The sequence below is a fragment of the Prionailurus bengalensis genome, chromosome B3 (genome assembly GCF_016509475.1).
Source record: "Prionailurus bengalensis isolate Pbe53 chromosome B3, Fcat_Pben_1.1_paternal_pri, whole genome shotgun sequence".
Classification (NCBI taxonomy): Eukaryota; Metazoa; Chordata; class Mammalia; order Carnivora; family Felidae; genus Prionailurus; species Prionailurus bengalensis.
In genome coordinates, this window is record NC_057355.1 from 99,914,012 (window position 1) to 99,939,605 (window position 25,594).

Genomic DNA, 25,594 nt, shown 5'->3' on the forward strand with positions numbered 1-25,594 from the left:
TCTCCAAAATCTTTTATCTCTGTTTTCAGTTAATCCCTATTTCTACACCTGACCCCAGGTGACTACCAATATCTTCTCTGTCTCTATAGATTTGCCTTTTCTAGACATTTAAATGGAATCATCCAGTAGGTCTTTTGCATCTGACTTCTTTCACTTAACATAATGTTTTTGAATTTTATACTTGTTGCAGTCGTTTGTTCCTTTTTACTGCTGAATACTATTCCACCATCCATGTACCAAATGATAGACATTTGGATTGTTTCTAGTATTTTGCTACTATAAATAATGCTGCTATGAACAGTCACATACATGCCTTTGTGTGGATATTTGTTTTCATTTCTCTGGGGTAGATTCCTAAGAACAAAATTGCTGGGTGAGGTGGTAGGTTTAACTTCTTAAGAAACCACCAAATTATTTTTCAAACTGAAAAATATATTTTACCCACCTGTGAGCAACATAAGAGGATTCCGGTTTCTCCACATCCTTGTCAACACTTGCTGTTGTCAGTCACTTCAATTATGCTCATACAGTAGGATCACAAACATTCCTCATGGACCAGAGTCTCCTTACTACTTGAAACAGGCCCTTTGATGTCTATACAAGAAGAAAAGGAATGCTTAGTTTCCATTACTTGTTTTGGTCAATTAGAATAAGTTAAAAACAAAAGCAAATACCTAGTGCTTGATGTGGGCAGGAGTAGAGGCTCCGTGCTCACCTGTATTCTTCCTCCAGCTACCTGGACAGCTGCTTCTCCAATAGATTCTCATCTGCTCCGACAAATTGAAGCAGATCCCTTTAGGATAAGCCTTTCATGGTGCTATATCCTGGTATCATGTCAAAGAAAATCCCACACATTCAGGGAAGTCATGTATTCTTGATTTTCTTCCTGAAATGATGGGATCGAGTGATAAATAATGCAAGCAGAGGAAAAGAAAAGAAAGCAAAGAGCTCAACATCTGCCAATTGCCCACATACTGGATATGAGATGAGTATTTTCATATTTTTCACATGGTGAAATTCTCATAATCCTTGAGGTAATTTTACAATCACCATTTCACAGGTGAAGAGAGGTTAGGTAAATAGCATAAGGACACACACTTAGTAAGTGAAGCTGGGTTTTAAGCCCAGGTCACCTAGTTGGAATCCAATCTTATTTCACTGTGCCAACTGAGAGGAAAAAAACAAAGGATGAAAATTCTGATGAGCAGGGGGAAAAGTTAATGTAAATGCTAACTAATGAGAAAATATAACAATGAGATTTACAGTGGTCAATTATTATAACTACATTGTACAGCCAATAATTATCTTGTGGTCCAGGCCTTATTTCTGTAGTTGGATGCCATACACACACACACACACACACACACACACACACAAAGCTCAAACCTTGGGAAGGAGGAATCAATCTCACAGCTTCAGGAGGAATGGGGAGAAATGGTGTTCTAGTTTATTGAATAGGCATTTTGATTTTTCCCCCAGCTGAGAAAAGATTGTTCATCCCAAGTACTTGCCCAGATAGTGCAGCGAAAATCCACAGAGACATTTTTACCACCCAGAGTGAGGAACTAAGAAGTTCCAGAATTAAACTGGTACATTTTTTGAGTAATAGTTCTGCTTCCCTCGGGTGAGTGGAATCTTTACTGATGTCATTGCCACCCACCACCACCTGGCATCCCTGCATGGTGGCGGTCACAGCAGTGTATAGATGGAGAGGAGCAGTTAGAAGATGCTACAGGGCGCTTGGAGGAACTCTCTCTCTCTCAAGACGACAAAAACATACATTTACAGCTTTCAGAGTGGTGGCCTCCTTAATCTTTGTCTTTAGGAATATTTGATTTATGTGTTTCTTACTTCATTTGTTTTTCATATATGTTTATGTGATTACCATGAAAGAAAAAATGAGAACTCATCTTTATGATGCCTAGTTTCTTTTTTTTTTTAATTTTTTTTTAACGTTTATTTATTTTTGAGACAGAGAGAGACAGAGCATGAACAGGGGAGTGGCAGAGAGAGAGGGAGACACAGAATCGGAAACAGGCTCCAGGCTCTGAGCTGTCAGCACAGAGCCTGACGCGGGGCTCGAACTCACAGACCGTGAGATCATGACCTGAGCCGAAGTCGGATGCTTAACTGACCAAGCCACCCAGTACCCCTATGATGCCTAGTTTCAACGGAAATGTCACTATTTCCTGAAGTTCTTCTATTCCTTAGAGCACCAAATTAGAGGTTGTTCAGGCAAGGGTTAGAAATGTGGTAAAAGGGACAGGGGATGGGAGATGAGAATATGAGTGATACATTCTGAAATTACTTTTTCTCTACCGACAGCCAACACAGGTAATTGGGGATTATTTTAATTTTTACCAATTAAGTTCTTCAAATTTTAAGGCTTTAAGTTACATCCTAACTGGCAGCATTTTGTTACTGGGCTCATATCATGTACTTAATAGCACTTATCTTTCAGTGGGATTAAAACTAAGAGTGAGAGGAAAACTAACAAATGTGATTATTAAAGTGCTCTGCCAGAACAGATGGTTATTGGTGTACCTAATCAAAGCAGTAATAATTGTAGCAAAGATCAGTGCACTTCTCAAACTGTGTTCCAAAAGATGTTAATAGGGGATCTGTGGGGAAAAGAGACCCGACTCCATAATCAGATAAGTTTGGGAAACACAGAGTAAAGTTTGTGTAATACCAAAGAGCCTTTAATATGTTAAATGTACATCATGAGCCTCCAAGAGGGGCATGTTGCACAGAGTATTTCCTGAACTGCTTGAATTGAAAAGAAAACCTTTTTTTTAAGTGTAGTTGACACACAATGTTATATTACTTTCAAGTGTACAACATGGTGATTCCTCAAGTTTATACGCTGAGAAGAAAAACTTAATCACGGGAACATTTTGTAAAACATTTTGGGGAAAGACAGGAAATTTGCAATTGCTTTAGGAGTACCATTTCTTGTCTATTCAAAGTTCACACACGCGGGAACCTCTTTCCATTTCACCCACATTCCATCTCATATCGCCCAAAAAAGGACCCTGACTGGTAAACCCACAGAGCGTAGAAATATGTTAAAGGAGAAATGAAATCTATGACCTTTCTAAATCTGAATTTTCTTGTAAAAGCCTAAAGGGCCAACCTGACTGAGCGCTGCTTAATGGTAGTTTCATGTGAAACGGGAATTTTTCATTGAAAAAACAAACTAGGGGTGCCTGGGTGGCAAAGTTGGTTAGGTATCTGACTTTGGCTTAGGTCATGATCTCGCAGTTCATGACGTCAAGCCCCGCACTAACAATGTGGAGCCCGCTTGGAAATATCTCTCTCTCTCCCTCTCTCTGCCCCTCCCCCACTTACACAAGCACTTTCTCTTTCTCTCTCTCTCTCTCTCAAAATAAATAAATAAACTTAAAAAAAACCCTAACTCATATAATAATGAAATGCAATGCATGGCACTTATTTAGATCTGGATTTCAACAGACCAACTATAAGAAGACATTTTGGGGATACATAGAAAGCTTGAAGGCTAAGGAATTATTATTTTTGTTAGGTATGATAATGGTATCTGGTTATGAGCAAAATGCCAGTTTTTAAGGATGCATACTCAAGTGTTTTGTATGAAATGTTAGGATGCTAAGGATTTGCTGTAAAATCCTTTAAAAAATAGATGAAGCAAATTTGGCAAAATATTAATAACTTCAATCTGAGTAATGGGACAGGTGAGGATTTTATACAATATTTTTCTGTAGGCTTGAATATTTTGGTGTTGATGAGTTTTTTTTTAATTTCTTTTTTAACGTTTATTTATTTTTGAGACAGAGAGAGACAGAGCATGAACAGGGGAGGGGCAGAGAGAGAGGGAGACACAGAATGGGAAGCAGGCTCCAGGCTCTGAGCCATCAGCCCAGAGCCCGACGCGGGGCTCGAACTCACAGACCGCGAGATCGTGACCTGAGCTGAAGTCGGACGCTTAACCGACTGAGCCACCCAGGCACCCCTATGAGTTTTGGTTTTTTTTTAATGCAGAATAATCAGTCAGCCCCAATCTATGAAATCAGACTCTCTGGAGACTGGTCCTAAGAGTCCTCTGTTGTTTCTTCTCTGTCACTCGCTCTTTTTAACAATCCTACTATCAGCGGTTTTTAGTGATGAAGGCTGAGATGCTAGCTTCCTCTGGAATGCTATAGCCTTTACACCTCGCCTAGTCATTCATGGCCTGGTATGTTGTTTTTTAAGAGCTTACAAAGCAGTGATGTAGGTGTGTGAGAGAGTTTTAATATAGCAAAAAGCCTGTTGCGCAGATATGCAGGTTAAAGCTACAGATGCTAACTAAAAGCTCAACCATCTCATTAAACAAGTAAGTGTAATGTGGCTTTTTTACTAAGTAGTTTTGATGTTTACTGTTTGTAATGCAAACACATAGTTGAATTAAGAATGAAAAAGTGAATAACTTGTCATAATTATAAGGTAACCATAAAATTATAATCAAAAGTAATGTTATATTTCATAAGTCAAACATATAAAAGCAAACAATATAAATAATAATAACTAATCAATTCTAATATGTGTAGCTAAAACTAAGTTGCTTAGAGAATGGCATTATGCATAATTAACCTAATAAAGTTACATATTATACTTCACATATTAAATGAGTCAACTTCAGAAGTCACAATTTGATACATCTTCTTAAAAAAATGCAGTGATGAACACAGAAATTCAGTACATGCAGAATCTATGCTATTAATCCATATCATCTGCACTTTAAAAAAAATATTTTTTATTTATTTTTGAAGGAGAGACAGAGCATGAGCAGGGGAGGGGCAGAGAGAGAGACACACACAAAGAATCAGAAGCAGGCTCCAGGCTCTGAGATGTCAGCACAGAGCCTGAGGCGGGGCTCGAACTCACGAGTCTTGAGTTCATGACCTGAGCCAAAGTCAGACACTTAACTGACTAAGCCACCCAGGTGCCTCCATATCATCTGTACTTTCAAAAATCCATATGGTCAGGGTGCCTGGGTGCCTTAGTCAGTTAAGTGTCTGATTCTTAATTTAGTCTCAGGTCATGATCTCACGGTTGGTGAGATTGAGCCCCATGTCAGCACGGAGCCTGTTTGGGTTTCTCTCTCTCCCTCTCTCTGCCCCTTCACCTGCTTGCGTGCATGCTCAGGCACTCATGTGCACTCTCTCTCTCTCAAAATAAATAAATAAACTTTAAAAAATCCGTATTGTCATACTTTGGAAATGTTATGGAAGAGGGTTTACGGAACATGCCTGAGCTTCATACCCATAGTTCATATGGTCTGTATAAAATGGATTGTGAGGGGCGCCTGGGTGGGTCAGTCGGTTGAGCATCCGACTTCAGCTCAGGTCATGATCTCACGGTCCGTGAGTTCGAGCCCCGCGTCGGGCTCTGGGCTGATGGCTCAGAGCCTGGAGCCTGCTTCCGGTTCTGTGTCTCCCTCTCTCTCTGCTCCTCCCCCGTTCATGCTCTGTCTCTCTCTCTCTATCTCAAAAATAAATAAATGTTAAAAAAAATTTTTTTTTAAAATAAAATAAAATAAAATAAAATGGATTGTGAGCATAATTGGCCATGTCCTAAGCCATAACATCTATTAAATATGGGTTTTGAGCTGTTTTGGTTTTTCTAAAATACATTGAAATGAACATATAACTAGTTTTTGAAAATGCTTGTCTCGGGGCGCCTGGGTGGCGCAGTCGGTTAAGCGGCCGACTTCAGCCAGGTCACGATCTCGCGGTCCATGGGTTCGAGTCGCGCGTTGGGCTCTGGGCTGATGGCTCAGAGCCTGGAGCCTGTTTCCGATTCTGTGTCTCCCTCTCTCTCTGCCCCTCCCCCGTTCATGCTCTGTCTCTCTCTGTCCCAAAAATAAATAAACGTTGAAAAAAAAAATTTTTTTTTAAATGCTTGTCTCTCACCATCAAAAATCATGGTAATGATCGTGGTGTATACCACAATTAATACTCTTCATACACCTTGGGAGACATCAGCCTCATTTGAGAACATCAAGAATATATCAGATCCTTTGCTAATAGGAAACAAAGTGAAAACATATACCTAAAGGGAAAGAACTATGTCATAATTATATTTGTATGAGCTATACCTAGCACAGTGCCTAAAACATAATAGGCATGTAATACATGTCTGAGTAAATGAATGAATGCTTATCATATCTCTGAATTAGCTCTATCCCCTATTCTCAAAACCAATTATTTGTCAAGGTAAAGGCTTTAATCAGAGCTCTTAGCCCATGAAAATTAAATTGCTGAGCCTGGCCCCTTTGTAGGAAATGTAAAACTCATGAAATTCAAGTACCCTTGGGAAATCCAAATACATTTCCATTTACCATTGTATATAATAGAGGCAAAAATAAATTCAGATAAATTTACTTAAATACATGGATATTAGCTTTTGACGTTTCTTAAAACATTTGAAAAGGAAATGGAAAATTCTCTCTCACAAATTTGGAGGCACCTTAGAGTAACAGAGAATGCAGACAGAAAGCCTGGGTTGGAATCCTGGCTTTGCTACTATTTAGCTGTTCATACCCTGGGTAAAGCCACTTAATCTGAGCTTTAGCTTGCTCAGTTATAAAATGAAAAGGTGAGATTAAATTATCTAGGTTTCCTTCCAGCTCTAAAATTCTTTTTTTTTTTTTAATTATTCTTCTCCCAGAGGCTACTGACCAGTGCCTTGCGTTGACCAATGCCTTGTGTTAAGCTTCCTATCTTTTCCAATATTAAGTAGACAGAGGCTGGCATAGCCCTGTGCACAGACTCAGCACCGTTCTGAATTATATGAGCCCAGGTACTGGCCAGAAAAAACTTTCACATATAAGTAAAGGCTCTTTGTTTTTCATGTTTTAAACGAGTATATTTAGGAAACCGTTTAACATGCTCTCATTTCTTTTAATATTTGAAGTAAATTTTGTCAGAAGGCAGCATATCCAGCTGTTAAGAACATATTCTCTGTAGTCAGATTGTTTGGGTTTGAATCCTGGATTTAGAATTTAGATAAGGATAGATGTGTTAACTAATCTTATTGTGGTAATCATTTTGCTATTTATGTGTATATCAAATCATCAATGTTATATGTCAATTATATCTCAATAAAGCTGGGGGAAAATAGCTCTTAGGACAAGGGACTTCTCCATGACCCAGTTACCTCATCTTTTTAAAGTGATTACAAAAAGAAAAAAAAAAATAATGCTACCTACTTCACAGGCTTGTGGGAGGCATAAGAATTAAATGAAAACAAAACAAAACAAAAGCACTTAGGAGAGCGCCTGACATGTAGTAACCACCCAATAAAGCAGCTACAACTGGTCTTTTCCAAATATCCTTTATCTGGGAAAACATTGTTTTCCCTACTAAAGAACACAGTAAAACGTTTGCTGTGTACCTGTCTCTTCATTCTGACCTGTTTATGCTCACATCTGCAGAATAAACGAGGAAGGCAGCGGGGGGGGGGGGGGGGGGGGGGGAGGGGGGCGAGTCGTTGCTCGCCCACCCCTACCCTGCAGTCCTAGGCCTCTCCACAGCTAATTGAATTGCTTTAGTCAATTTGTCATATTTGCCTATAGTTGACCATTTCCCTGTGTGGCTATGTGCTGTTGGCCCATTCCGGGCAGCTATGGAGAAGCAGCCTTGTGAAATGCTGACCTGTGTTGAAGATGGTCCTCAAGTCCCTGTACTGTTGCCAAGAGGCAAATGAGATGCTTTGTGGTTTAAAAACTGCGAAATGCTGTTCAAATGCCACTTTTTTATATGTGAAGTCCAATTTGAAGATCAAATCTAGAGGAAAAAGGCCATGATGTGGGAGGTGACCTCCAAAAGGACTGTCATTATTACAAGGTACGGTGATCATTTCCCAAAGGCCATGGAGTAGCTGTTCTTCTGTCCTGATTCTGCACCCAGAGAGGGAGGCCCAGAGGGGTAGGAGAGACTTCCCCCACCCAGGGGGCTGACCAAGGCAAGACAGAAGCAACATAGGGAAGAAAAGGCCAGCTTCGTTCTGAACCATCTTCTCACCTGCATTACACATTTTACATGGAATAGCAGGTGTCTTTTACATTAAAAAAATAAAGTTTTGTTTTTCTTTAAGATAACTGGCAGGGGACTTTACTTGTATGGATGTGCTTCCTATTTAAGGAGAAGAATAAGCATTTTATATAGCAACCATTAAGTGAAAAATCTTTAAAAACTAATTTTACTCTATAATTGATGTGTCCCCATTTAGTATGCAAATGAATGATGTTAAATATATGTGTAATTCCCTAACTTTAGGAACATACTTTTGCAAATTTTTATTTTTAATTTTTGGAAGCACTACACATAAAAATGATACCATTGGCTAGAAATAGTTGCTGGAGGGAAAAACTGACATAAAGCAAATGGCATGTTATCAGCACCCCAGACCAGTACAATTAGCAACAACATTTTATCCTGCCCGCACACAATTGCAACGCTTGATGTATCTAAAAACAAACCTAGAGGGTATTATGCTAAGTGAAATAAGTCCGACTGAGAAAGGCAAACATCATATGATTCCACTCATATTTGGAATCGAAAACAAAACAAAACAAACAAACAAAAAAACCCCCAAATAAATGAATAAACAAAAAGCAGAACCAAACCTATAAATACAGAGAACTGATGGTTGCCAGAGGGAGAGAAGGGGCTGGAGAGTTGGGCAAAATGGGTGAAGGGGAGAGGGAGATGCAGGCTTCCAGTTCGTGAATAAGTCACGAAAATAAAAGGCAAAGCCTAAGGAATACAGTCAATGATACTGTCATAGTGATATAATGGAAAGATGGTACATACACTTGTGGTGAACATTAGTATAATATATAAACTTGTCAAATCCCTGAGTTGTACCCCTGAGACGAACATAACATTGTGCGTTAACTGTACTCAAAGAAATAAAAACAAATGTACAGGGGATGGAGAACAAGAAAAATATTTTTTCTCTGGTAATTAGCATAACAGGTCACAAAGCTAAAGAGATTTTGTTTTGAAGGAGGACTTGCAAACAGAGCAATTTTGAAAGGTGAGGATAACGGTGAAATTCATAATACAAACTGATATGTTTATATCTTCATTAATGTCATCCATAAATCCATCTAAAACGGTTTTTCTTTTTTAAGTTGTTATTTAAATTGCAGTTAGTTCACATACAGTGTAATATCAGTTTCATATGTACAACATAGTGATCCAGGACTTCCATACATCACCCAGGGCTCATCACAGCAAGTGCACGCTTTAATCCCCATCACCTGTTTTACCCATCCCTTTACCCACCTAAAAGTTTTTTTTTTTTTAATGTTTATGTATTTGAGAGAGCTCGAGCACATGCACACATGAGCAGGGGAGGGGCAGAGAGAGAAGGTCAGGGAGAATCGCAAGCAGGTTCCACGCTGTCAGTGCAGAAACTGATGTGGAGATAGAATTCACAGCCCGTGAGATTGGGACCTGAGCGCAAATCAAAAGTCGGAAGCTCAGTCAACTGAGCCACCCAGGCACCCTCCACCTAAAACAGTTTTTAATTTTTTTTTAAATGCTTCTTTGTTTTTGAGAAACAGAGACAGCATGAGCAGGGGAGGGGCAGAAAGAGAGGGAGACCCAGAATCTGAAGCAGACTCCAGGCCCCGAGCTGTCAGCACAGAGCCCGATGCGAGGCTCAAACTCCCAAACCATGAGATTATGACCCGAACCAAAGTCAGATGCTTAACCGAGTAAGCCACCCAGGTGCCCCACCCTAAAACAGTTTTTAAAAATCATCCCAATTTAAGTCATCTCTCCCTAAATCCCCCAAAAAATTTGATGGGTGGCTTTTCTTGAAACTCAAGGACATTTTCTTCAAGAGTTCTCCAAGTTGAGAAGAGTAGTAGGGAAATCTTTGATTTAAGAAATAAAAAATTTGCCAAGTTCTTTCCATGGATAATGAGTCGAATGAGACAGGATAGCATGGTGCCCAAGCCTCAGTGCCAGTGGGAGCAGTAATTTGGTCTCTACCACCTCATTCAGACTGGGAGCCTCCAGCTGTGGGTGGTTCTGCATTGTTTGAATTCCTCCTGGAGGCTCAGGGTTGACAGCCACTGTTCTGGGAGCCACAGCTGACCTAGGAGGCTCATGTCGCATGCTAGATTTTACAACCTGGCTCTAGCAATGCTAAAATCATGGAGACTAAAGGCAGAGGTGATTCTAGGGACTGCCAGTTGGCTCCTCAAATGTTCCCCTGAACTGTCCACCTCTCTCCTTTATGTAGTGGTGTGGCTCAAATGAAGTCACTGGAAACTTGAAAGGAAAAAGTGGAGTTGCAGATGAATGCAGAGGGGTGTAGTTACTTACCTGAGAGCCCTGGTCATCATTCCTTTAGTCTGATCAATTTAAAACACAGGCCAATTTACAGCTGGTGGAGTGGAAAGGTATCATCAAGCACTGCCCTCTGGGTGCCTTCTTGCCAAATGACCTCATGTAATTCTACCCACTGAAAACAGAGCTGCGAATTTTGTTCCCAGCCCTTCCTGTCCCACATACAGTTTGAGTGGGTCCATATCGTGGGTACTTCTGCACATTTTCTAATACCATAGCTTGCTGTCTGAAAGTCACTCTGCTAAAAAAGTGGACACCTTAGTGTTAGATTTTAAAATTTTTATCAGGGGCACTTGGATGGCTCAAGTCAGTTAAGCGTCTGCCTCTTGGTTTCGGCTCAGGTCATGATCTCACAGTTTGAATTTGAGCCCTGCATCGGACTCTGCACTGACAGTGTGGAGCCTGCTTGGGATTCTCTCTCTCCCCCTCTGTCTCTCAAAATAAATAAACTTAAAAAATATATCAAATCTGGGCATTTCCATTATTTTCATGTGACTTTTTCTATTTTGTTTTTTACAAAAAGTATTTAGAAACTCCAATACTAGTGGGCTATTTAAATTTGTGCCCTAGTTTCCTTATTTGTAAAATAGGAATTGTGATGGTATCTATCTCATAAGGTGGCTGTTATGATAGTAAACTTAAGACATTTGGCATAGTACCTAAACCACAGTAAATGACCAATAAACAATCACCTGTCCTTATTTTAAATGCATTGTATTCCTGGAAACTACTCTTCTGAAGTTACTTGTCATTCATAGAACAAAATAGTATCTATCCACGCAACTTTGAATTTATCAATGAGGTGTCACCTTCCAAAGTCCTGAGTGAGTCAGTGCCGTGGGGATGAAATATATATGTGTTTACTAGGCAGCATCAGAAGAGCAAAGCTGTGAAATGGGAAGAAGTAGAAATTGGGTTACTTACATATTCTCTTCAGTCTCTATTCCATTTTCTCAGAGCTGCCCTTCAGCGTATTTATGGAAACATTAATTAAGACTCCGATTCATTTATACACTATTAGATTGATGTGGAAGTTTCTGGGGACTAGATGCAATTATGTTACTCAGTAAGACTGGTAGTCTCCATTGTTTTATCTTTAGCTGAATGGCTTCTTATTGACCGAATTAAAAATCATAGTTTTAGTAATTCCATTTACATCACAAAGAATCAAAAATAGGCAACCCTTCCCTAAGTTGAATGGGTTGCACTGATGTCACCATCCTTATTGTGATAAAATATTACTAATCACATCTTAACACATTTTCCCTCCACCTCCCTCCCACCTAGTTTTATTCATTGGAAGGGGATGGTGGAGTTACAGTACCTAAAGCATTTTGGGGCATCAAATTAAATATTTCTAAAGTATCTTTAATCTGGCCTCTTCATTTAAATCTTACTTTAGTATAAGCATTAACAGTGCAACTACACATATGGTCACAAATGGGTGTAGGAATGATTTGAAGAGTTTGTTGCCACTATATTGAGATTCCCAACCTTGCCATCGCTCTTAAATGGTTCTGATACATTTATAGGTTTGCAAATGACTATATAAAAGAAATCAGCTAATAAGTCTAAGTGGAAATCAGGTAATATTTGAAAATGGTGGTTAATGATATACTTCTTATAGTTATTCTTGGGTTTGCTTTCATGAAATTTGAATATATTTGAATACATACATATATCCTTTATTATAAATGCTAGTAATATGAAGAATAATGGAAGTATAGGGTTAGGAAATGGCTTTAGTCAATATAAATGTGATGAATATGATTCATGCAAGTAATTGATAGCCCTAATGATCCTTTCAAAGTTTATTTCTATATATTTGGCAGTGGCTATTTGTTCAAAAGATTTGTTTATTCTATCATATGCATTTATACTACTTAAAAATAAAATTTCGTGAATTATTTAAGCAATTACAGTTATCATTCACTATAAGAGCTGATAACTAGTCAGGTCTAGTTAAATTATAAACTTTATACTTTATTAATAATATCCGTAAGACTAAAATTGCTCAAAAGTTGATTCTTCACTGATGTCAGTGAAAAGCTTTAGTGTTTCCAGCTTTTTTCTTCTTTGGCCTATTGTTTAATTTGGATTGAGATAAATCTTGCTATACCTCTGTTGACAAAGAGCATGGTGTTCTACCACATTGGTAATTTTATAGCCAGAGGTAGAAATTTTGCTAATGTAAAAAAATGCTTTTGTCAGATACAGGGATTATCCTACTTACTTTTCCCTCTCCAGGTCCCCATACACTAAAATAGGTGATGCAAGATGTCATAAAATGTGCATGAAGTGTCTTGGAGCTAAGAGAAAGACTCAGGTAAAGTTTGGGGAAGAGCAGACGGAGAAACTCAGCCCAAACTTACTCTGTAGGTTCCAAATGATTCTTCATCTCTAGACAGTCTTTGACAGACCTTCAGCAGTCTTAGCCAGAATCCCCAAAGGGACCCTTCCCTCAACCCAACTTACAGGGCAGCTAAATGTTCTGGTCAAGTTTAGACCCATGGTTATCAACTAGGAGCAATAATTCTTTGTTTTGAGGTGCCCTGTGTTGTAGGATGGTTAGTGGCATCCCTAGCCTCTATCTACTAGACACTGGTAGCAATGACCCACTTACCCCAACCCTGACTTGTGACAACCAGAAACATCTGCAGACACTGCCAAATGTTCTTCTGGGGAAAAATCACCCTCTAGTTGAGAACTACTAGATTTTTTAAAAATTTATTTTAGAGAGAGAGAGAGAGAGTGGGGAAGAGGGCAGGGAAAGAGAGAGAGAGAGAGAGAGAGAGAGAGAGGATCTTAAGCAGGCTCCATGCTCAGCGTGGAGCCCAACACAGGTCTTGATCCCACGACCCTGGGATCATGACCTGAACTGAAATCAAGAGTCGGATGCTCAACCAACTGAGCCACCCAGGTGCCCAGAGAACTACTAGATTAAAAGTTGCAAAATACGGGTTTAAAAAGTGCCTTGTTTTACAAATATCTCCCCCGCCCCTTACAAATGCTGAAATTCCTTTAATCAGATTGTGTCTTTCTTTTCACAATCTTAGATTATAAGGCTTAAACCACAGCTACCAGTTTGAGGTAACTTTGGTGGGAATAATTTCAGTTAAAGTGCAAATAGTCAATCAGTCAGTAATGGCCAAGGGTTAGTTTTCCAAACCTTCCTAAATCGCTGACAAAAAGTCACTGACAAGACAGTTTAGGGAGAGAGTGTGAGCTTAGAGACAGATTTCCTGAGTTTCAGATCCAGCACCTACTTTCTTTAAAATCTTAGGCATCTGTAAACCAGGGATAATGACAGTGCCTCCCTCCAAGGGCTGTTGTAAGGATTCAACAAGGTAATCCTTATAAACCTTTCAGACCAGTGACCATGAGAGACGTGCTAGGCTGAGCCTTGACAGCAGCAGGGTTTTGGACTGGGATGAGGGACCTGAAGAGACACATAAGAATCTGGACATTATGGTAAAAGGGAAAGGGAGCCAATCAGGAATGAATAAAAAGTTGACCAAGCATCTGTGTTAAGTGCTCCACTGCTACAACCGTTGTCTTGGTGACGTGACTGATCAACGCGTTCGTTATTTTCTGTAGTCTTCCTTGGTGACTTTAAAGCAAAATGCAAGAAAATGGGCGACTGAGTTGACCTGTTAGGGCTGTTAAGAAAGCTGTAGTAGAAGGTCAAGGAGATATGGGGCATAGACTACGGGGAAAAATAAAGTCAAAATGGTGAGCCTAGGCACTAAGTTCAAAATAAAAGAAGAGAGGCCAAAAACAGCCAGTAAACTGGAAGAACTGGGAGGGTTTTGGGTGACTGGAAGTCTCAAGCCAAACAACAGCTCTGGTGGGAGAGGTAGAAGGGCAGGACGTGGTGGACAGAGCAGCTTCATATGTTAGAGATAGAGCAGCTCCAGACGACAGTAGGATACCTTCACGTGGAGGTGAGGGCATTGACCAAATGGAAGCAAGGCCACTTCTTTTTCCCTTGCTCAACGCGAACCACTCTGTTCCTAAGAGGTATCTCATCAAAATGCTTTGTTGGCAAGGAATTCGATAATTCACTGCTCTAGTAAAATCCCTCTCATGTTCTTCTCACTCTTTCAAAAGTCTGTAGTCTGAGTAGTTAAAGATAGAGGTAAAGGTGCAAACAGAAATAAAATATCCATTAAGGAATATCAAGAGATATACTCCAGACACTGTTCTAGATGCCGGGGCCACAGCGGTTAGTGAGATTAGGTCTATGTTCAGATGAAGCTTAAATTCTAAAGGGAGAGACATGGACAAACAAGTGAACATATTTATAAATTATTTCAGATAATGAGCAAAGTGCTATGAAAAAAGTAAGTGACGTGATAAAATATTTTATATTGATGCATATATAATATGAGGTCTATATATACATAAAATAATATATTAAGAATATATCCCATTATCTCTTAAGAAATTGGGGTGTAAAGGACAAAAATTATCTAATACAGAACTATGCGCAGAATGAAAAATCACTGATCTGCTGATTCTATTTTTCTGCTCAAGAAATCACACAGATGAATTATAAATACATAATCAAGTTTTTAAAGAAAAGCATGTTTAAGGACTGGCCCTACCCCTCCACCCCAAGAGTCTTACCTTCCAAGCTAGATCTAGTTAAGAATGCTATCACCCAGCACTTTCTTCTCCAGGCCTGTCAAAACTAAACATTGGAATCTGAGGCCATTTGAGAACAATCTTACAATCCTCGGTTTCTAATTCAAACTCCATGCCTAATTACCACTGTTCTTTCTTCAAAGAACTAAAGCATAAGAATTCTTTTTAGGCTAATTGAATGATACATTAGCCTACTCTTGTAAAAGAAAAATATAACCACTGCCTTGCCTATGGAAGAATTCCTTAAGATTTTTTTTTTTGGCATTTGGTTCCATAGCCAATCCAAACAAGAGCAAGGGTAGATTTTGTTTCTCATCTAGGATCAGGTGAGAGGAAAACAGGGATCTAATGCGGGTGTTCATAAATGTTTTTTCCCTTGCGTACAACTGGGTAATATAGCCAGCGGATCAGGACTTCGTGTTATAACCAAAATCCCAGCCACCACACATGGATAGGGTGTTCCTTGGAGGCCCCGCCAACAGAGGCAGTTAGTGTCAGTGAGCTTCCCGTGGGATTCCAGAACCAGCATTTCTTACTTGTATTTTTGTTCATCATTCCTTTTCAAGCAACTGAAAAGACGCTTAAGGGCACGTTTGTTGTGCTTAAAATATAACTCAAGGTAACCGAATTAAAACCAAATGGATACATTTCACGAATCCTCTTCATAAATGAAGCTTTTGTGGGTATTCTCAAGAAAAACAGTCAGCTAGGCTGTAAGCCTGTGTTCTGGAAGATGGATATTCACATCTCCTGTTCTAGTTCCGTGTGTCTCTGGCACAAATTGATAAGATGTCATAAAATACTGAAGAGAATTTCAGTGACATCTGCAATGGTGTCATTTGTGTTTGAAAGTGACTCTTCCAGGAATATTATCTCAGATAAAGATAATCAGAGTGTGCCTGAGGCCTAACTTGGAGTAACTGGTCCTACTTCCTTTCCTTTCCCGTCTGTCTCCCCGAGTGGGAAATGGAGGGAGTCGCCTTCATCTCTGGGGGTAGGAATGTTTTCTTTCAGCTTTTCAGAGAGTAATCAAGGAATCAGAGCCAAAAAACTGCTCTGGGACATTGAGGCCTGTTGTATAAACACAAATGGTATACATCAGGAAGCTTTATCCTATAGGGAGTCTACCCCTTGTCTCGTCCCTTCTGCTAGACATTTTTCTGTACTTGTCCTCAATCTTCTCTGGAATGTGAAGCCCCATGCAAAAGCAGAAATGCTATGCGCACACTTAATTCCTCACTCTATTTTAATTCACAACAGTATCCCTCAAAAGAGCATGGCCTCTCTGCCATTATGCCTTTCACCTCCAAGACCTCAGTACTCAGTTATCCTACCTGGTGCAGCTAACACCTTCACTGCCCCACTTCTCAAGAGTGAAGGGCCTGGCTTGACCCTCCCAGTCTTATCAAAGCTTTTGTCTGGAGTGTTCAAGTATGTAAGCCCTCAAGGAATAGTAATGTGATGTTTTGGCAAAACTAGAGCCTTAAAAGAATGGAAAGAAAAGTAGCTCTTCGAATATGTCTCCTGTAGAGTTTCACATGTTGCATTAAAACCAAACTTTATACTAGGATAATTAATTTATCCTATTAAAAAAATTTTTTTTAATGTTTATTTATTGTTGAGAGAGAGAGTGTGTGTGTGAGGAGGGGAGGGGCAGAGAGAGAGGGAAACAATCTGCAGCAGGCTCCAGGTCCTGAGCTGTCAGCACAGAGCCCCAAGTGAAGCTTAAATTCACGAGCAGTAAGATCATGACCTGAGCTGAAGTCAGACACTCAACCGACTGAGCCACCCAGGCGCCCCTAAGTTATGCTGTTTTTAATGTTTTCTCAAAATTTGATGGCCAAAAGAGCAGAATCAATTAATTTAATTTTTATAACTTTGTGTCTCTAAATTGGGGAAAGGTACATCTGTGTTAGATTGCTACATAATATGTTATGCATGCTAATATATTGCTATGCTGTGCTACCTCTGCAAAATAATTATTTGCATTCTTGGTTAGGGGCTCCTGGTGCATACTAATGAGACAGCTGGATTAAATAACTGATAATCAATTTTACTGACTTTTCTTGAGTATTAAAATCTTTTTTTTTATTAAATTTTTTTTTCAATGTTTATTTTTGAGAGACAGAGAGAGACAGAGCATGAGAGGGGAGGGGCAGAGAGAGAGGGAGACACAGAATCGGAAGCAGGCTCCAGGCTCTGAGCTATCAGCGCAGAGCCCAATGTGGGGCTTGAACCCACGGACTGTGAGATCATGACCCAAGCCAATGTCAGAGGCTTAACCAGCTGAGCCACCCAGGCACCCCTTAAAATCTTTTGGTGTTTTTGTTTTGCAGAATATAGTGATATACCAATGAGAATAATAAAAAGAGCATTTTAAATGTTAGGCAGTGAAAACCAGAACTATATCACTGCACTGTTAAGTTTCCATATGTGATTAGTTTGTCTCTCAAAGTAATATACATTAGCTAAGTGGAGATTTAAGACCTCAGAGTAGGACTTTAAATGTATTTTGAATGCTTTCAAATGCATTTTGTTTTGCTTTTTAAATTGCACTTCAGCAATTACCAAAAAGAAAAATGAACCTAATTTCCGTATTATGACCTTCATCCAGAATGATGAACAGTATTTAACTTGGGGAAGGTCTTCTTTAAAAGCCAGTATGTCAAATGACCGACTTCTTTCTCTGACTAGAACTTATATTTCAGCATTAAAACATACTCTGAGTCCCAAATAACCCTGAATTATATAGAAAGGATGAAAAAGAACTAATTTTTTTGTCTTTTAATATTCTGAATGATCTTAATTCTCAAAATACTATTCCAGTGTTTGGAAGATACTTGTAAAGGGGTGTGAATTATAGCAGTTTACGGCTCTTTCCCTTCTATGTAATTGTGTTCTTTATACCAAAAATGTGTAAATATCAGCCACCAAAGCTTAAGCCTCTTGAATTATAAAATGAGGCTATGGCCATCATGCTTTAAACTCACACCCCAGTACACGTGCTCACTCTTGTGCCCTCTACCTGGGATACCATATCCACACGTGTGTCCACTTAAAATAATCTGGGGATTTAAAAACATTCCCAACCCCAGGCTACATCTCAGACCAATTAACTCACATGCCTGGGACACAGTTTTTGAAGTTCCCCAGGTGATTCAGGGTACTTCCAAGTTTGAGAACCACCACCTTGACCAACTTGTTCCTTGGCAAACTTCTGCTCATCCTTCCCATCTCAGTTCATCCTTCTCACCCAGACAGAGGTCTGATGCCTGCCCTGAAGGGGCCAGGCCTTCCTACTATGCCTTCTGCATATCCCTAGCCTGGCAAGCATTAAAGTATGTTGTAACTGCTGACTCACATGCCTGCTTCCTCAAACCACTGTAAAATTCAGGAGTATTTTTACCTTCAGATCCCAGAGTCTAACCCTGTGCCTGGTGTATGGAAGTACTCAATAAATTTATGGAATGACTACTTTCCCCCTAAAAAAAAAAAGCAAAAATATGGAGTTATGTTAATATTTACATGCCATGGAGAAAGTAGTCATTTAAGATGTGCTCAAGGTGATGTTTCACTGATGGGCAATGTCTCATATTTAGGAAAACATCATATTGGTGAAAATAGATCTATACCTAAACATCAAAAAGAACCATAAAATATAACTTTACCTATGAATTTGCATTCTTTACTGTAATAAGTGCAAAAAAACGTGTCCTGTGGTAAGAAATATCTAAAACAACCCATCCTTTCTCAGCTCCACCTCCATTTTGAGTGGATTATGTGTTGTTTTCCAAAGCAATCCTTTCAGAAATTTGTTATGTTTCACGGGGCTATAAAGTGGTTTTTAAGAGTGTTACTTAGTTTACAAAATGCATTATGTAAGAATGTATGTTTATTGGTATTCACTATTAGTATGATCATTATGAGTAAAAAAATATCCACACAGTAAATTTTGTGACAATCTAATTCTAGACAATAAACCCAATCTTAAACATGTTTTTTAAAAAGCTGTTTAAAATATTTTGCTCCTTGGATTACCTAATTATATTGCAGCAATGTTTCACAATCTAACAATATGTTGTTCTTTTTTCTTTTAAGTTTATTTATTTTTGGGAGAAAGAGCACATGTGCAAGTTGGGGAGGGGCAGAGAGAGGGAGAGAGAGAGAATCCCAAGCAGGCTCCGCACTGTCGGTGCAGAGCCCCATGTGGGGCTCAGGGCTCCAACTCCTGAACTGTGAGATGTATTGAACCAAAATCAAGAGTGGACGCTTAACCAACTGAACCACCCAGGTACCCTACAATATGTTGTTCTTTATGCACTAGATGCAGAAAGCCTGAAAAGAAATCAGATTTAGGAACTGTTTTCCAAGATAGTAATGTATTACTCCTTTATCTCGTTTATCTTTACTTATGAAATGCTGGATTATCTCATTAGACATCAAATTAATTTAAGATCTTATCAACCAGTGTTTACTGTGCACTCATTCTGAATGCATCTAAAAAAGTGAGAGAAAAGTGTGAGCCTCCACGTTTAAATGCTTACATTGTCATCAACCAGTGTAAGCCAATTTTTAATTTTACTCTGTTAATTAAATACAACTACTTTAGAAGACAGTCATTGAAATGTAGTTCTGGTCCTTTTTTCCATAATGGAATTATGACTTTAAATGCAATATCCTTAGACACTGCTGCTTTGCTTTATCAGAAATAAGCTCTGAATGTATTATCAATTGTGAAAAAAGATCACAGCTGCTTCTAAGATTCAGTTCCAGTGTCATAGTTCCTCCATTGTAAAAGCTGTCAATGAGGCAACTATTCCAAGTTAGCTTCAGCCCTAATGAACACAGTGAATTTCTTTTGCCAAGCACACAGACAGGCATACTTTAGACCAGTAACAGCCAGCTTTACATATTTATGTTTGGACTAAAAGAGCAGAGCAATTTTTATGTTGGCTTCTGTAAGCATAAATCTGATTTGGGTATTGTCCTTTCTCAGGTCCTCGTCTTCTGGTCTCTTCACCCATTTGTCAGACCCAGAAACATACACAGCCTTACTCCTTTAGTGAAGGGCCCTGGGGGGTATTACTGCTACACTGGCCAGGGGTCACTGGGTCAGCAATCAACATAAGACCTAGGAGGGCAGAAGCCCGGGAGGCGGGAGCACTGTGCACCAGGGGTCTGGGGACGACGTGACTCTCCCTTGGCTCCAGTTCCCAGGAGCAGGTCCTAGTGGGCACAGGTTGACCAAAGAGGCGTAGCTCTTTCCCAGACCCAAGAAAACTCCGTAAAAACACCTTCCGGGGGCCCTTTGCATCACCCGGCGCTCTCTCCAGCCACCTCCAGGAGCTGGCAAATAAAATTTCTGAGGGGTCACGGACACTAAAAGCACAGCCAATAGACGCTGTGTCTACCTTCACAACTGGAGACTCAGGAGGGGAGGCTTGGCTTCCGGGCGACGCCCCCACCATGTAGGATAAAACCCGCGAGGGCGCGGCGTCCCGAGTGGTGGGTGGGCCGGTGGGTGCGGGACAGAAAGACGGGAGGGAAGCTAGGAGTCACGAAGCCTCCTCCGCTGGGATCGCCTCCTCTTAGAGTGGCCTCCCTCCACTCCGTCGTTCAGAATTAGTAAAACGGTGCTCAGGCCAAACAGCCGCCCCCGCCCACCCAGACTTGGGCTCGGGAGGGAGCGTTCCCGGGGAGCGGGGCCGAGCGTCGGAGAGGGCCATTCGGCCAGAAGGGGGGAGCTGACAGTGTCCCCTCCCGCATCCGTCGCGTGAGGGTAAGGGCTAGATGGCAGTGGTCCACGTACGGTGCCCTTCTGGGTTCTCCTCCTTCCTCAGGACCCGAGAGGGGTGGCTCCCTCCGTTTGCTCCCACCTTCGTGTCGCGGCACCCCTCCGCGGGACGCTTGGTTGGGTCCGGGGCGGGGCCGACAGGCGCTCCACGTGCGGCCGCGAGCAAGGCGCTCTGCTCCCGCGGCCCGGCGGCCACCCCCGCCACCTCGGGGCGGGCGTGGGGGCGGAGCCTCTGGGGGCGGGGCGGGAGGCGTGGGCGGGGGGGGCGGGGCGGACGCGGAGCGCTCGACAAGCTGCCGGGGCAGAGGGGCTGAGAGGAGCCGGGCTGGCGCGGCGCAGGCAGGAAGGGACGAGGACCTGGGAAGAGTCCGACGCCTGGTGCTCCGGGCTTTCTGGGAGGTATGAGCGGGAGCTCGGCGCTTGGGGGCCTCCCAGTCTGTCCCCTGGCCCGGCCTCCGCGCCCCGGCTACCCACTGTGCCCCCTGCCGGCCGGGCGGCGGCGGCGGCGGCGGCGGCTGGACGGGACTTTGGGAGGGTTTCTGGGAGTCGAGAGCCCTAGCGAAAGCAGTGTCTTCCCTGCGTCTTTCTTCGCCTTCTTTTTGCTTCCTCGACTCTGGGCTTCGGGCACCGGGCTGGAAGGTCGCCTCTCCGCGGGTCAGAGCTCGCCCACGCCGGGGCGGGAGGCCGGGGCCCCGGGGCAGCCGAGCCAGGCAGCGGGGGAGGCGCGGAGCTCCGGGGCCGCCTCTGCGGCGAGGGCGGGAGGCCGGCCGGAGCTGCGGGCTGCTCCCCGGGCTCACGGTGCCGCGCTCGGCTCTCCAGTGGTCTCTGGCGCGCTGTTCCGGGGGCGCCTGTCGGTTGCGCCCCATCGGTCGCCACTTTGACGGGGCGCCGGGGCCAGCGCGTGAACCCTAAATTCCTGGGTGCCCTGCCGCCTGTTGTGCGTGCTCCGGGGGAGGGCAGCCCGGCTGCGGGAAGGGACCCGAGAGCAGCCTCTGCCCCACGGTCCCTGAAAGTGTCTAGTCGGGGAGCCCGAGATTGAGCTGGGGCTCGGCGGCGCCAGAAGGGGGCCTCGGTGGGATGCTAGTGGGGGGCGCGGCCTGCAGAATTTGGGTTCCTGGAGGTGCTTGCGGCGCGCAGGCCCGGCCCGGGGCAGCAGAGACCACCAGCCTGTCCTCGAGGAGGACCAGGAACTGTCACGTATGGACCGCTGGGGGCCACCCGTGTGAGATCCACAGGGCTTAATAACAGTACCTCGAGTCCTGGGACAGCGTAACCTAATAGTGAGGGCGTTTTCTTTAGGGCATGAATAAATGGAAAGGTGTCAAAATAAGCATATTTTAAAGTTGAAACGAAAACTGGCAGATTTTCAGGTCGTGCAGTTGTGAAGTTAAGTGTCCAAAGAAATATTAGCTCTTTTACACCCTTTTCGTTTTTATTTTTTGGCAAAAATCTGTTTTGCCAGAATTTCCCTCAGGAGCTTTGCATGGCCCACAGTGGGGCAGGAAAACTTGAGCAAGCGTTCTCAGGTTGCTTTTGACTTCAAGCCTGTGCTCTCCAGGTTTTTTGAGTGTGCAGAAAAAGTGTCTGATTCTGTTTTTCTCTGGGATCCGACGATGTTTGTTTATTGGGTTTATAAGCATCTATTTAAATTCAGTTTTTGCACGAAATACTCCCCGTTGCCACAGGGTGTAGTTTAGGGATTAGAAAATACTGTTGGAGAAAGCTGCTAGTGGCTTCATTTTCCAAGAATGTAAGTCATTTCCTTTCTGTGATTTCAGGGAGTTGATATTTCACAGCATCAAAACTTTGTGGGGAAAATTTTCCGTAATACATCTGTCATTAAAAAGGCTTTTGACTTTTGGATTTTGTCTTCTTAGAGCAGCACATAAATTTAGGCTCAGCAATGTTAAAGGATAAGAAGTTTTTCAGAAACTGCAGCATTATGAGAGTCTTGTAGAAAGTAATTTTAACAACCACCAAGACTTACAGCCTGCACCATCGAGATGGGGGAGGGGAGAAGACCAGAGGAGAGAGGCAGGAAAACAGATGCTTTTGCTGTTGTCCTTTGTAGTACAAAACTTGTAGCAGTTAATCATTTTCCTTGGGTGTGGTTTTGAGAAATAAAAGTATTACGTTAAAAAGGAAAATACTGCACGATATGAGGCAGCTGACATTTAAATGCTCTTTCCGTATGTTTGTAAACATATTGGATTTATATTTCATATTAAAATGGACCTTTGGGATCATTAGATGAGAAGGGTCCCCCAGGGGATATCTTCTATCAAGTTATCTGCAGGATATCTTCTCCAGAAAGCAGACTGACTGTAATAGGAACTAATTTTCCCCCTTTTGAATTGCTTGTAAAAATGCCGGAGATCTGACACTGATGGACCACAGTAATCAGCAGTTCTTGCAGAACTCAAAACATCTTAAGGGAAAGGAAATCTTTCCGTGTTTCCACTCCCTCCTTTTTGGGGGGCACCCTGGGTAAGCTACCAGCTTCAAGTACATAATTTGAACTTGCTGCTTGAAGATGCTCCTAGGTCTGCAGTGAAACAATAGGAGCGAGGAGGAAGACCCTGCTTGTTTGAAAGCAAAGTGCCCATGTGCTAGGTGATCACTTCTGGCAACAAGTTCTGTAAAAACTCATCCAGTTGGGCTAGCTGAATCCAGGGAAGGGGGGGTTGTAGAGCTTTTCTGGTTTCTGGACTTTGTTTTCACTTTTAACTACACTTATAAAGCCTTTGGCTTTCAGAACTTATGACATAATAGACTGTGTAGCCTTTTGTGGCAGATGCTTGAAATGAAAGTTTCAAACAGAATTGCTTTTGACTGAACTGTCAAGTTCAGAGTTTAGTGTAAATGAGTCCTGTCTCACAGCTAACTTTTTTGATAAAGGAGTTCTTTGTAGTTTTCAGTGTGGATGCTGCACATTTTGATTTCTGAGACTGTGGGTTTAAAAAAAAAAATAAAACCTGCAAACAATTATTTTATTACATGAAAGCCAGTACCAAGAAAAGATTAATTCAGTCCAGATGTAAAAATGTATGTGAATTTTAGATTTGGATGATCTCAACAAGTTTTCCCTTTTGTTGATGAAACTGCCTGGATCCCAGATGGCATTCACAAACTGTCCCTTAGGTGGTTTTCTGAGTTCAGAACTAAATTTCAGGGGCCTTCTCTAAAGTCACTTGAAAATTGTTTTAAGCATTCTCAAGAATAGAAAGTCTTCTCTATTTATGCAGAGATAGGTTTTTCCTATTCCACATGAATGCAAACCTTATAAATGCCCTGGTTTGGTAAATGAGACTGTGTGTTTCATAAATAGGAAAACCAGAGGTATTCAGTATTGTGTATCCTTATGAACAAAGCATAGAAACGTTGGCTTTCATTTATGCAATTCCAACTTTTTTTTTTTTAATTTTTTTTTTTTCAACATTTATTTATTTTTGGGACAGAGAGAGACAGAGCATGAACGGGGGAGGGGCAGAGAGAGAGGCAGACACAGAATCGGAAACAGGCTCCAGGCTCTGAGCCATCAGCCCAGAGCCCGACGCGGGGCTCGAACTCACGGACCGCGAGATCGTGACCTGGCTGAAGTCGGACGCTTAACCGACTGTGCCACCCAGGCGCCCCTGCAATTCCAACTTTTTAAAAAAATATATTTATTTATTTATTTGCCGGGAGAGCATGAGCAGGGGAGGGTCAGAGAGAGGGGGACAGAAGATCGGAAACAGGCTCTGCGCTGAAAGGCTGACAGCGGCCAGCCCAATGTGGGGCTTGAACTCATGAATGGTGAGATCATGACCTGAGCCAAAGTCAGATGCTCAATCGACTGAGCCACCCAGGCGCCCCAATTCCAACTTTATTTTTATAAAGAGTTTTAAGTGTGTTCTCAGTCTTTAATAGGATCCTGTTGTAACACAGTTTGTGGTTTCTGATAAAGCAGTTGGTCCTCATATGATGATCCTGTACCCTGCTCCCACACCAAGAAAGAACAAACAACTTAGAAGAAAACTCCAGTACTTAAAAAAAAATCTGTACTTCCAACACTAAAGTTACTAAGGGTGTGTGTTGCACACTTAAAATTACATATTTTTAAGAAGTCTTTGTTTATGTAATTATACATTTAAGAGTTTGATTACATTGTGATTGCATATTAAACAGTTGAATGCAGGAGGGGGGAATGGAAAAGAAATAGTGATGGGATTTTATGAGTGGTGAAATTTTAGTTAAAACATATCTTTCCTAAAACCCAAACAGGAAAAATAGTATTGTTGGCTTCTGCAGTTAAACTTTGATACAGGGGGTAGTTGAGAGGGTTTTTTGAATTGCACATTATCCTGAGGAAGAGGCTTTGGGGTCCTATAAAAATAAGTAGAAACAGGTTAAGGGAATAATTTGAGAGGAAGGAGGAAGTAGAATACTGGACAATGAGTTGCAAGGAAAATCTGAACTTAGAAGGATGAATATTTAAAACAAGGCTGAAGTAGAGAAAACTTTGTATTTAAAAGTGGAAATTAAAAAACAAGATCTTTTTTAGCAGAGAAAAAAAGGATTCATGTTAAGGTGCCCTACAAAATCTGCATACAATATGAAATGGTGCTGTTATGTGCTACTCATCCTGGAAAGCTTGTGTGCATTTGTGTTAAATTGCTGCTTTGGTCTTAAATAGTGTTTAGGGACTGGATGCTTATTATTGTGCCCCACCGCCACCCATGCCACTTCTCATTTTGAAGATTAAAAACATTTTTTTGTCTAAACTCTA

General features: G+C 41.5%; 2 protein-coding genes across 11 annotated transcripts in view; one reads left to right on the top strand and one right to left on the bottom strand.

The window, feature by feature from the left end:
* The window catches only part of FRMD6 (FERM domain containing 6), a 240,944-nt gene that overhangs the window by 139,856 nt on the left and 75,494 nt on the right, over positions 1-25,594 (top strand). For 3 of the 10 annotated variants that reach the window (XM_043556139.1, XM_043556146.1, XM_043556148.1), the window contains exon 1: positions 21,107-21,225. The exons of 2 other annotated variants lie outside the window; for them this stretch is intronic. The gene's annotated coding sequence lies outside the window, so the exon portion shown is untranslated. Of the gene's footprint in view, positions 1-21,066; positions 21,226-25,594 lie in introns of those variants that run through there. 5 more of the 10 variants (XM_043556145.1, XM_043556147.1, XM_043556140.1 and 2 more) reach the window with 4 other exon arrangements.
* LOC122468100 (translation initiation factor IF-2-like) lies at positions 20,670-21,692 on the bottom strand. Its single transcript, XM_043554550.1, has one exon. The coding sequence runs from the start codon at positions 21,690-21,692 to the stop codon at positions 20,670-20,672; it is 1,023 nt and encodes a 340-aa protein (XP_043410485.1).

Excerpts from the sequence above, each read along its gene's own strand:
- LOC122468100 (XM_043554550.1), bottom strand. The coding sequence starts at position 21,692 with ATGGGGCGCAACCGACAGGCGCCCCCGGAACAGCGCGCCAGAGACCAC.